General features: G+C 38.9%; 1 protein-coding gene across 5 annotated transcripts in view; it reads right to left on the bottom strand.

Moving 5' to 3' along the window:
• Window positions 1–1,287: 1,287 nt before the first annotated feature.
• Window positions 1,288–12,314, bottom strand: part of PCNX1 (pecanex 1) — a 160,285-nt gene continuing 149,258 nt past the window's right edge. For 4 of the 5 annotated variants that reach the window (XM_032405443.1, XM_032405444.1, XM_032405445.1 and 1 more), the window contains 6 exons: window positions 11,053–11,283; window positions 9,827–10,101; window positions 8,207–8,412; window positions 4,682–5,124; window positions 4,193–4,333; window positions 2,565–3,986 (listed from right to left, as the gene is read on the bottom strand). In XM_032405443.1, the coding sequence (XP_032261334.1) occupies window positions 3,846–3,986; window positions 4,193–4,333; window positions 4,682–5,124; window positions 8,207–8,412; window positions 9,827–10,101; window positions 11,053–11,283 (1,437 nt within the window). In that variant the 3' untranslated portion in view covers window positions 2,565–3,845. Of the gene's footprint in view, window positions 3,987–4,192; window positions 4,334–4,681; window positions 5,125–8,206; window positions 8,413–9,826; window positions 10,102–11,052; window positions 11,284–12,314 lie in introns of all 5 variants that reach the window. The other variant, XM_032405442.1, reaches the window with a different exon arrangement.

Here is a 12,314-nt window from a genome sequence, read left to right as displayed (position 1 = left end):
GATGCTACTCGGAAGCAAAGTGGAATTTATTAAGGCTAGGCTACCCTTGCTTAGATCTGAGGCTGTTTTTTTTATATTTTGATAGAATACAGAAAAACAAAGCAATCCAGGAAGAAAAACACATCTTCCTAATGAGCTTAGTCTCCATATAAAAACATATTTTCATTGCCTGACATCTGGTACACAGAGTAATTTTCCACACCTCACTCAGGATAAAACACTGACTACTTCTGTTTCAAGGATTAGTAAAAGTATCTCAGATACACTTGAAATATTTTTAAAACCACTTCAAATCTAATGGAAGCTCATCTTCCAATAACAGAAACTCAGAGAAAGCAGAAGACTGATGAAGTTTGTTCATTAATTTCCTGAAAGGTAATTAATCTCCTCTTACCTTAAAAATATACAACCTCACCACCTACTCTTCCAAGCCCCTTAAATATCAACAGCTAATATTAATCTAGACCCTTGGAAAATTTAGAATTCTTTAGAAAAATGTGAACATTTAAAGTTTTATCAAGTATTGAAAACGGTGTAAAAAGAGGGCTCACACCAAGTTATAAGCTGGAAGAGTAACCAAAAGCTTAACTTCGAGTTATAAAGTGATTTTTGCCACTGAATGAGAGGAAATAAGAAAAAAAAGCTAACAATTTATAATTCACTCCAGGACTCTCTCTCAAAAGAAGGAAAAAACAAAATCAAACAAGAAAAAGGCCAGAAAGATATCAATGAAACTCTGTTTAAGGGAAATGCATAAAAAGCTAGTATTTTAATTCCATATTCTTATTTTCAAATTATGGAATTCTGAAAGTTTTGGCAATTGTGAACTAAAGACGCTAGTGTATGTATGCTGGAATCCTATACACTAACGAAGAAAGTTAATCAGGGACTCTAAACAAACAGCTCACTATTCTCCAAGGTGGGGTGGGAAAGGTAGACTAAGACAGTACGATCAACTTACTTAATGGAAGCATGTATATTTGTATGTAATAATTCAGGTCCAATTATTGTTAAGACATGAATCTTTCTTTGAATTATCACTGCTTCCTCTGACATAATTATTAGAAAAGTATTTTGATTTTCAAAAGACTATCAGTTTTAGACTTAAAAAAATAAGAACAGGGCTCCTGGGGCGCCTGGGTGGCTCAGTTGTTAAGCGTCTGCCTTCGGCTCAGGTCATGATCCCAGGGTCCTGGGATCGAGCCCCACATTGGGCTCCCTGCTCAGCGGGAAGCCTGCTTCTCCCTCTCCCCCTCCCCCTGCTTGTGTTCCTTCTCTCACTGTGTCTCTCTCTGTCAAATGAATAAATAAATAAATAAAAAAATCTTAAAAAAAAAAAGAACAGGGCTCCTGCTAGGGGTTCCTAATTCATAAATTCACTAAAGGGCTATCTGATAATAAAATTCAACTTGTTTTGAGATGAATGTCCATAGTTGCTACCCCAAATCAAGACCCAATATATATGTTCTGTATAAAATCTAGTCTTGTGTTTTTAGACTATGGTAATGTGTTTAACAATTGGGGGTGGGAAGTTAGGAATAAAAATAATTCTAGCCCTTCAGACTGGATCATCTGAAGCCCAGGTTTTTTTTACCCCCATGTAAAAAATGAATTATCTTCCATTTAAGATTGAAAGGGCTCCATTTATCTTCCCATCTAGGTAATGACCATGAAAAGATCATCTTCATTTCAGAAAGAGAACAAGCAGCAGGAATCATAACTCCTTTGAGAATATCTTAAATAAATATAGATGGTTAGACAGACAGATCATATATTCAGTTTCAGAAGAGAAAAATAAAAGCCTGAACCTTAATGACATACTGTGAATTTGCCAAAATGAGGCAAATACAGAATACAGAATGTCACGACAATATCAGGAAAATACATTTTAATTGGTCAATTTAGCAAGGGTACCCTTTGTGTAAAGGTTCAGGAAATCCCTCGACAAATGTTTTTAAACAGTAAATTTTGCAAAGTGTGAAGTATGGAAACATCAGCACGAGGCACACTAGGTCCTAAATTACCACAAAAATTTTAAATTAGAAAAGGGCCAAATAGATGAAAATGTAGTCGGGTGGCGTATATTAGCTACTTAGTTTTCCTTCCTTCTGCTGAAGTGTTCTGCTACTCTGGAGGAGCAACGGTAGAGAGCGAGGAGGGAGACAGCTCCTCTCTCCTGTCACCTCATCAGAAGACACTTTAAGCCTGTGCCGTCCAATACAGGAGCCACCAGGCACATGTGGCCAGTGAGTACTGGAAATATGACTAGTGCCACGTGCTGAATGAGTTAACACTTTGGGTGCATTGGATTCACTAAATTACAAGATTAAAATCGATTTCACCTGCTTCTTTTTACTTCCCATTTACAGCGGGGTAGAAAGATGGCTGCTCCTAAATGCTCAGAGGAGATACACAGTCGTCTTTGGAGTTTCACACAAAGGGGGAAAGTTTTCTGAAGGCTCTAAAAAATGCCAAAAGTTGAAAATTAAATCTACACTGCAGTTTCCACCTAGCCCAATTGTAAATCTGAATTATATATTTCCCTGAATACACGCATATTTTTTAAAAAAAAACCAATAAAATTTATGAGACAACATATTAAGTCAATTTCACAGTTATAAATATTTCAAATTACACCTACACACTATAAATTACAGGAAATAAAATTCAAGTAATAGAAAAAGAAGAGAGGAGCAAAATAAAAGGCGAGGTTATTTAGAGAGGGATATATCAGTAAGAACTGCACCATTGGGATAATTTCGTTCGAAAAAATTCTGCTTGACTAACTGAACTGCATGTGAATAACTTCAAGAGCTAATAACTCTTACAAGAAAAGCAATGAATTCTTTCTTTAAATTCCCGGATGTTCATCTTTGTCTTTGAAAGACAAAAATCTTTTCTTCCCAGCACTGACCCCAGCAGAGCTTGCCCCAAGTGGAGAGAAGCAGAGGGCCTGGGGCACCTGGTGCTGGGGCTCATCTGACATGTGGACACAGGAGCTGGCAGTAGTGTTCACAGGACCGATGTGCTGACTGTTATCTCCGGGAAATGCCAAAGGTGAAGCTCAGTGTGTCTTGCGATTTAGCGTTCATTTTAAAGAAAACACCCAATGTACTGGCATGAAGTACACACCCTAACAGAAAATGAGCAGCACAGTTTCTGCTATGTATGTTTAAGGAAAGGGAAGGGGTTAATCCCAAAGGCAATTTAAATAATGGTATTTTATTTTTATATATAAATAAATGTTCTGAGAAATCTCAGACTTTAGTGCATTGTTGTAAAAAATTAGTGCAGTTTTCTCATTAAAGTTTTTAGCGCTCAAGGAATAAGATAAATCTATGTCTGTTCATAGTCTCTTTCACTGTACATTAAACGTTCACACTGCGAAATGTCTAACTGAAGGTTTCTATACTGGTCTGTTCTTAAAAATCAAGGTAAATGGATTTCATGTTCTGTGACAAAACATGGCAATTATTTTTGGCAAAGAAATTAGAAAAATATGAGATCGTAGTTTAGAAATGAAGAGCTTGTTGATGTAAAGCATAGGCAATACATAGGAAAAAGCTTTTTTTAAGATTGTATTTTTAACAGAACTTTATCCTTCATGCAAAATGTTTTCTCGGCAGCTAACTTAAAAAAATATTTCAGCTTTATTTGGGGATGGAGACAGTGACAGGAGTCAGGGTGAAGGGCGAAGGAGAGGCGCTTAACCAAGCCTGCTCTCCGTCCCAAGTCTCTCCCGTACAGGAGCAAAGGAATACCCGCAGGCATCTTCCACGCACTCCTCTCCTTTTCCAACATCTTGGAACGGAGAGGGCAAAGAAACGTAGTTATAAAACACTGGCTCACACTTCGGCCCCAAGTTCTAGTACCCCCGTTTCAATGACAGTCACATATTTATCATCAATCTGGACCAGAAGTACTGTCTTGTCGATGTGGGATCTAGTACCTGGATCTCTGCTGCAAGGCACCCATCGGTGAATCACCTGATGATTCAGAATACAGTAAGTTAGTGAGAGACCTTGAAAACATTCACAAAATTCACTCAAAATTAGAGGTAGTAATTCTGTTTGGTAATTTAGCAAAAGGTACATTTAAAAAAACATACGCATAAATTATCCAAACACATGCAAACAAGTTAGTCAGGCTACAAAAAAGTGAGAGCATGGGTCAGCTTCGTGAGAGAACTTACATGGCCTTCCATGCCCTCCTGAGGACTCCAGTCTTTCCAGCTGTTTCTCCCAGCTTTTAACCGAATAGCCTCCTCAGGCCACTGCAGCTCTTTCCTTTTTGACAGGTTGATCCCATCCAGAATCTGACTGGGATCGACAATCTATATTGCAAATAAATACGGGTCATTTCCAATTCAATTTTTTTCTCGATGATGACAAATTATATAATCTCAAACAAAATTTCTCTCACAGACTCTTTGCGTCTCAAGTTCTCCACTGCCTATAACTGAACAAAAAACAATCTAGAGGGCCACCTCCTGAATTCCTTTAGCCCCCTGGCTGACCTTACTGCAACAGCCACACACCAGCAGCTGGCAACATTCAAACATATGCTAGTCTTCAGACTAAGTAACAGGAAGGTGTGTTCTCATCAGAATCCTTCACTCGACAAATGAGAAGTAAAAACAAATGAGTGACACAAACAGCACAAGACCCATGTGCTTACTCACTTGGACTCGGTAAATCACGTCCCCCCTTTTGGCCTGTGAATTATTGGCAGGACTTAAGGTGTTGCCCGGCTGGGCATCAGTGGCACTGCTCTGACCTCCCTCTGTCCCAAGAAAGCCCACAAGAGTGTGATGTTTGCAGGCCGGGATGCTCTGGCTGGAGCTGCTGGAAGAAGGCAGGCCATGCTGCACGCAGGCCATGCCGCTCTGACCGGAGGGCTCCATCTGGTTCACCATAGAGAGGCGGGACTGGATGGAGGACGGTAAGTTTCGAAGCGATATCTGACTCGTGGAAGAGCGCCGACAAGGCACAAATCCCGTGGTGGACATCCGGAGGGACGAGTGCCGGCTGCTGTAGCAGTAAGAAGACTGGCTGGCCACTGAGGCGCGAGCAGGGGACTGTCTGACCAGGCTTGACTGTACGGAGTGGGAGCTGTGGCTAGTGCCTAGCGAAGGATAAACAACAACAGCATTCTAAGTGCAATGATTCAAACACAGGTTTTTTTTTTTTCTTTGTAGTTTTTAAGAGCTTTTCCCTTAAGTAATTACTTGGTCAATTCACTGAATTTAAATTATACCTAAAACTTTTTTTAAAAAAGTTTATATTTATACCTACAACTTTTTTAAAAAAGATTTTATTTGAGAGAGAGAGTGCAAGAGAGCATGCAAGCGTGCACATGCACACGTTGGAAGAGGGACAGAGGCAGAGGGAGGGACAGAATCTCCAACAGACTCCCTGCTGTACGTGGAGCCCGATGCGGGGCTTGATCTCCCGACCCTAAGACCATGACTTGAGCCAAAACCAAGAGTTGGACGCTTAACTGACTGTGCCATCCAGGCACCCCTATACCTAAAACTTTTAATGTTGTCAAAAAGAAATAAATATCTGAGATCTGTTTTCTTGTGTGGTTTTGATAATAATTTTAATTTGCTAATGCTTTTTAAAATTAAAATTCTGGGACAAAAGCAACACATATAATTTCAGCAAGTATCAGGATTTAACATTGAGATGAATCCTAAAATACCTTCCACAGAAATATTTCAGAATAATAAGAATGCCTCTTTAATATTTCAGAAATGAAATATCTCATGAAATGAGACCACAAGAAATATTTATTAAGGATCTACTATGTGGTAAGATCTGTAACTACTACTTCTCAAAAGTATAGAATTAATATCCTTTCAATCCATTCCAATGACAAACTACACAGTCTATAGAGAGATGGTGATACCACACTGTCATTTTCATATCCATTAAGGGATTACTACTAAATATGAATTATCAGTGATACTGAATAGCAGGTCCTTCTGTGTTGGTTTGATATGATTCCTCAGGTTCATCTTTTTTCCTGACTTATTATAATAGTAATGTGAAGATTAGGAAATAATTAACTATATTGAAAAAATTGCTCCATGTACTTTCTATCTGAAAATAAAGAGCTGATCAAAATAAGAGCATTTAAAAAAGCACAATGAAAGTTCTAGCTTTTCACTCAGAAGTTACAAAAGAACATACAAAATGTTGGTAATACATCTATTTTGAGTCTTAATTCCAATGCTATTGGATTTTTTTTTTAACTTAACAATAAATGTCTTAAGACTTCATCTCATTCATGTGAAGCAGTAGGGGAAAAGACAGTACTGAATCAACCAACCAGCCATATGAAAACAGATTAAATACGATTCCTACTGCATACCAGGTGGATGACAGATGTTGTGTAAAAAGAAAACTGGTGAAAAACAAAAACAGAAAAACCAAACCCTCATGCCTTGGGATAGGAAAAATTTTCTTAAGTAGGATATAAAAAGTACTAATCATAAAAGAAAAGATCAGTAAATTGCTCTACACTAAAATAAAGAACTTTTGTCAAAAGAAGATGAGCCACCCTTCTTTTAGGAAGAGAATGGAAAGACAAGGGATAGAATGGCAAAAGATATTTGTAGTACAGAAAGCTGAGAAAAAACTCAAACACAAAATATACAAATAAGAAAAAGATAATCATGGAACTAGAGGGTATTATGCTAAGCAAAATAAGTCAGTCAGTGAAAGACAAACATCCTATGATTTCACTCATATGTGGAATTTAAGAAACTAAACAGAGGAACAAAGGGGAAGGGAAAGAAAAACAAGATAAAAACAGAGAGGGAAGCAAACCGTAAGAGACTCTTAACTATAGAGAATAAACTGAGGGTTGCTGGAGTGGAGGTAGGTGGGGGATGGGGTAAATGGATGATGGGCATTAAGGAGGGCATTTGTTGGGATGACCACTGGGTGTTGTATGTGGGTGATGAATCACTGGATTCTGCTCCTGAAACCAGTGCTGCACTGTATGTTAACTAACTTGAAATTAAATTTAAAAAAAAGAAAAGAAAAAGATAACCAAAGAGAAAAATGGGCAAGAGACTTAATAGGTACTTCAAAAAGAGGAACAGGTGATAAACTGATTTAAAACCTTCCAATCTTAGGCATCAGAGCAATGTAAATTATAACAACGAATTAAAGATCACCCTTCTCCCGTCCCTCTCAGCAAGCAGGGAGCAGAGATGGGAACTGGTAATACTCCACACTGGTGAAAGGTTACAGGATGGGCATTCCGATGTATGACTGGGGAGAGTACCAATTGGTAAAAAACAAACAAAACAAAACAAAAACAAACAAAAACTTGCTAGAAAGATTTTTGGCATTATGTGTCATGAATCTTAAATATTCTCATAAACTTTGACTTAATGATGGCATTTTTAAAGTCTCTAGCCCAAGAAAATAGTGATTACAAAGTTTAGTATAACATTCAGGAGAAACCAAATCATTGTCCAATGAAAGAGAAGTTAAATAAATTATACTAAATATTATTAGCCTTTAAAAATGATACTTTCGAGGGGCGCCTGGGTGGCTCAGGCGTTAAGCGTCTGCCTTCAGCTCAGGTCATGATCCCAGGGTCCTGGGATCAAGCCCCGCATCGGGCTCCCTGCTCCGCGGGAAGCCTGCTTCTCCCTCTCCCACTCCCCATGCTTGTGTTCCCTCTCTCGCTGTCTCTCTCTGTGTCAGATAAATAAAAATCTTTAAAAAAAAAAAAAAAATGATACTTTCAAAGAAATGATATTCCAAGTAATACACATATTTAATATAAATAGGATAATGTCCAACCAGGAATCAAACAAAATATTCTTTTTACATATTCCAAGTAGGTATACAGAATTCTCTCTTTTTTCTTTTTGAGAGAGAGAGAGAGACGAGAGACACAGAGAGAGAAAGCGAGCACACACGTGTGAGTGGGAGGGTAGAGGGGCAGGGGAGTTGGGGGGTGGGGGTGGGGAGGGTTAGAGGGAGAGGGAGAAAGAATCCCAAGCAGGCTCCACGTCCAGTGCGGAGCCCGTCTCAGGGCTCAATCCCACCACCCTGAGATCATGACATGAGCCGAAATCAAGAGTCTGACGCTTAACTGAGCCACCTGGGCGCCCAGCAGATAATTCTCTTTATACACACATACTAAGAGGCTAAGTTCAATACATACTTTGTTTTCACATTACCTAGTGCTGGAGGATAAGATGTGACCAGTGGATGGAGTCCTGCTCCCGACCCTGGCGCTGGATTTCCAGTGCTTCCCTGGGATACGCTGCTATGGGGGTCACTGGCACTCGTGGCATTGTTGCTGGTGCAGGACATCCCACCTCCGGTGTCTGCATCTTCAATATTGCCACCGCTGTTACAGCCAGCCCCACACCCTTTCCTTAACCTAGGAATAAACACCAGAGTAAGCAGCATTACCCCCCCGATCACTTCAAGACAGGTGTCTTACTCTATTTCTAGCTATTCTGAATGGTTAATGCTATAAATGTTCATCTTTGAAAGTCTTCATGGTGCAGTCAATATTAGAAACAAAAAAAGGCAGCTATGTTTTCAAAGAATGGCCTAAGGACTATTCCCCCTTACTCTCACTGCTTCAATTCTTCCCAATCTACCTTCACTTTTTATCATCTTTCCCAATCTTTTCATCTTTCCTTAGCCATAATAAACTACACATAACAAAACTGTACCAACAAGATAGCAATAGGATTCTTGCCAGTGTCTTTTCAGTGCCTCTGAAGTGTGCAACTCCTGAAAACCTAATTTCTGCTGTAGCACACTTGGAAGAGAGCTGCTGCAATCATTTTTCGTTTTTTTTTTCTTTTTTAAATCTAGGGTGACCAACTATCCTGGGTTGCCCACAACTGTCTCAGTTTGGCACTGAAAGTCCTGCTTCCCAGGACATTTCTCAGTCCTGCGCAAACCAGGACAGCTGGGCACCTTAATCTCTATACCATTTCTCTTGAGGGAAGAGAACTCAACCTCTTTAATCCAATTCCAGCACAACGGATAATTTTTGAAAAGAAATTTCTTTGAACACCACTGTGGTTTACGTTCTTCTTTCTGTTTGGATAGGGACTGATGTTAAAATGGTGAGACTTTTTTTTTTTTTTTTGAGTATGCCTGTTTGAGAGTTTGCCACCCTAATCCCACATTCTGTTTTTCTTAAGTTCTGTTATTTAAGGATCTAAACAAAAGCTTGTAAGAAATTGAAAAGATACTCTATGATTTTTCTTCAATATCCACCAAACTATGATGTTCCTATACTGAACACCATAATTTACCAGACAAAAGGCAGAGAAAAAATTCATGGGCACACTTGAAGGTACGAGAGATCTGAGATCGGAGTGATGACTGGATTGTTAAAATGGCAGTAGTAGCACGAAAGAGTTTCGCCAAGTACGGCGTGCTCCCCCTACTGTTAGAATGGAATAACACAGAAGGTGAGCAACTTGCTCAAGTGTCCTAGGTTTTTCTCTAATTTGCTGTGTGTTGGCCCACACATCCTAATAGTGGCGCTATGCTGCAATACAGAGTCAAAAAAGTTAAAGAAAAGAGAACTATTCAAGATTCTACGAAATGCTGCATTAGTGGTTCTTAACCAGTGTTGTACATGAGATTTATCTAATAAGAGTCTGAAGATAAAAATGCTCAGACTACTTTCTAAAGTTCCTGACAGAATAGGTTTATATTGTGTCATGGCATCTGTATTTTTTCTATAAGCTTTCCAGGTGATACTCATGCAAACTGCCTCGATGAAGAGAGAACACACCATCACTGAAATATGCAACCACATAGCTCACCTGTGCCAGGTTGACACTATGAAGTTTCTGATATTTCCCAAACTGATAGGTCCCCCAAGGATTTCTTTAAGCTGTTCATGGCTGTCAGAGTAAGAAGTTGTCAGGGGTGAGACAAAGATTGGGTAGCCAATAGGCTGATCACAAGATGAGTTTATCATGTTTCTCAGAGCTTGTTTTGCATTTTGGATGCTACCTCTCTCTGGGTTACGGTTACGTAGAAAAACAAGCTCTTGCTGTTGTCCTGCCCAAAGACCTCGGACGCATTCCTTATTAACCTGAAAACCAGAACACATGGGAATTAGGTGAAGGGGCCAAGAATGAAATTCATATAAACAGAAGAGTATAAATGGGAGGGATACAAAAGACATATGAGAACCAACTGTGAAAAGCAGGAAACAAATACAAGTAGGTCACATTTGAACAGGAGTTCATCAATTTTCCATTGTCACCAGTGGGCTGTTAAATAATAAGTACACGTAGAACTCTTTTCCCTGGTCTGTCTGGTAAAAATATCAAGTTTTCCAAATTAATAATGCACTGAATTTTGTAACTGAGATAACAGATATATTTGACAGAAAGGAGCAGTAACAAATATTCAGAGTTAAAAGGATGTTTGTGACTTTGCAGGCTGATTAAATGAAGTAGATAAAAAGCGAATCATTATTAACTATTAAAATAAAATTTCAGAAATTATGTCTCCTAAAGCCGTGAGATGTTTAAAAAAGCAACAAACAAGGGGAGGTGGGTGGGGGGAAGGGATAACTGGGTGAAGGATTAAGGAGGGCACTGGATGTAATGAGCACTGGGTGTTATATACAACTGATGAATCACTAAATTCTACCTCTGAAACTAATTAAAAAAAAAGACAAACAAAAAAAACAACAAAAAGTACAAGCTGTAGTATTATTTTGCAACCTGGAAATCAAATTAGCAATATAGTGCTGATCTTTTAAGAAGAGATGCTGCCCAGAGAGCATATATAATAGATAAAAGACTGCCAAAACAGAAATAAGCAAAAATTTTAAGACTTTATGGCACATGAGAAAATTTCAGAGGATAGAAAAAATTACAAAATAAATCAAATTAAGTGCTCATAAACAATCAATGCTAATGTAGTATGGTCATTTTTTTTTCTATAAAAAGAGTTTCACTTTTTAAAGTTGGGATAAGGTTATGTAACTTCCATTTTTTTTCCCCAGACACAAATAAATGCTTCAGAAACTTACCTTAATGACCCTGAAGCTTAGGTAGCGTCTATTCAGCATGATGATCTTATATTCATTGGTGCCATCATCCATGACATGCCGCAGAGCAAGAAGGGAGGGAGAGTTGGCAAGGACTGCACTCCGCCACGCAGGGTCCCCTTCATGGGCTATTACGAGGTTCTTTTCATGAGACACAATGGCTTCATAGAGCACAGTAGGGTCATCATACTCATCTGGAGAAGTGAAATGATCCTAAATAGAGAAATAAAAAAATATAAACTTTACAGGAAGAGAAGGACTTCCAGTGGAATGATAAACGCTTCTTCAGTTACTAATCAGTTACTAAATGAAAATTCTGAAAAACTGGTTTAATATGAGTATTTTATATCCGCACATATTATTATTGTTGGAGATAGTCTTAAATTTAACCAGGTTAGGAATTAGCTCATTATTGCCATACTGTTTTTTTTTTTAAGATTTTACTTATTTGACAGAGAGAGACACAGCGAGAGAGGAAACACAAGCAGAGGGAGTGGGAGGGGGAGAAGCAGGCTTCCCGCAGAGCAGGGAGCCCGATGCAGGGCTCAATCCAAGGACCCTGGGATCATGACCTGAGCCGAAGGCAGACACTTAACGGCTGAGCCAGCCAGGCGCCCCTGCCATACTACTTCTGTAAATTCTTCAACCCAACCCTATCTTCTAAGTTTTAAATAAACAAATATTTTTCCAATTTTTATATATTTTCTTTTTCTCATTCAAGTGGGGTTTTACATGTTTTCATTCATACATAATTTTTTCTCTTCAAGGATCGTCTCACTGGTATCAGTTAAGGAAGGCTAAGCTACATAAAAGTTCCCTAAGTAGTATTTCTTTTTTTTTCTTTAAGATTTTATTTATTTATTTGACAGAGAGATAGAGCCAGAGAGCACAAGCAGAGGGAATGGCAGAGGCAGAGGGAGAAGCAGGCTCTGCACTTGAGCAGGGAGCCTGGGATGTGGGACTCGATCCCAGGACCCTGGGATCATGACCTGAGCCGAAGGCAGACACTTAACGATCTGAGCCACCCAGGCGCCCAGTAGTGTTTCTTTTTAACAAGGCATTTTTAACATAAAGCCACATCTCTAGAATGATTCCAATATAGCATTTTATCTCATGTAGTTAAGATAATAAGATCAAGGGTCCTAGTCCTAAAGAAGCTAGTCAAGTCTTCCCTGAGAAATCTCTTGGTCTATGTAGCAACCACTCCTGCATTCCACAAGCTGTTATTTAATACCTCTCATGTG

This window comes from Phoca vitulina, unplaced genomic scaffold (genome assembly GCF_004348235.1).
Source record: "Phoca vitulina isolate PV1807 unplaced genomic scaffold, GSC_HSeal_1.0 scaffold7, whole genome shotgun sequence".
In the NCBI taxonomy this organism is placed as follows: Eukaryota; Metazoa; Chordata; class Mammalia; order Carnivora; family Phocidae; genus Phoca; species Phoca vitulina.
Note: the sequence above shows the minus strand (reverse complement) of the source record. Positions and strands in the feature narration are given on the sequence as shown.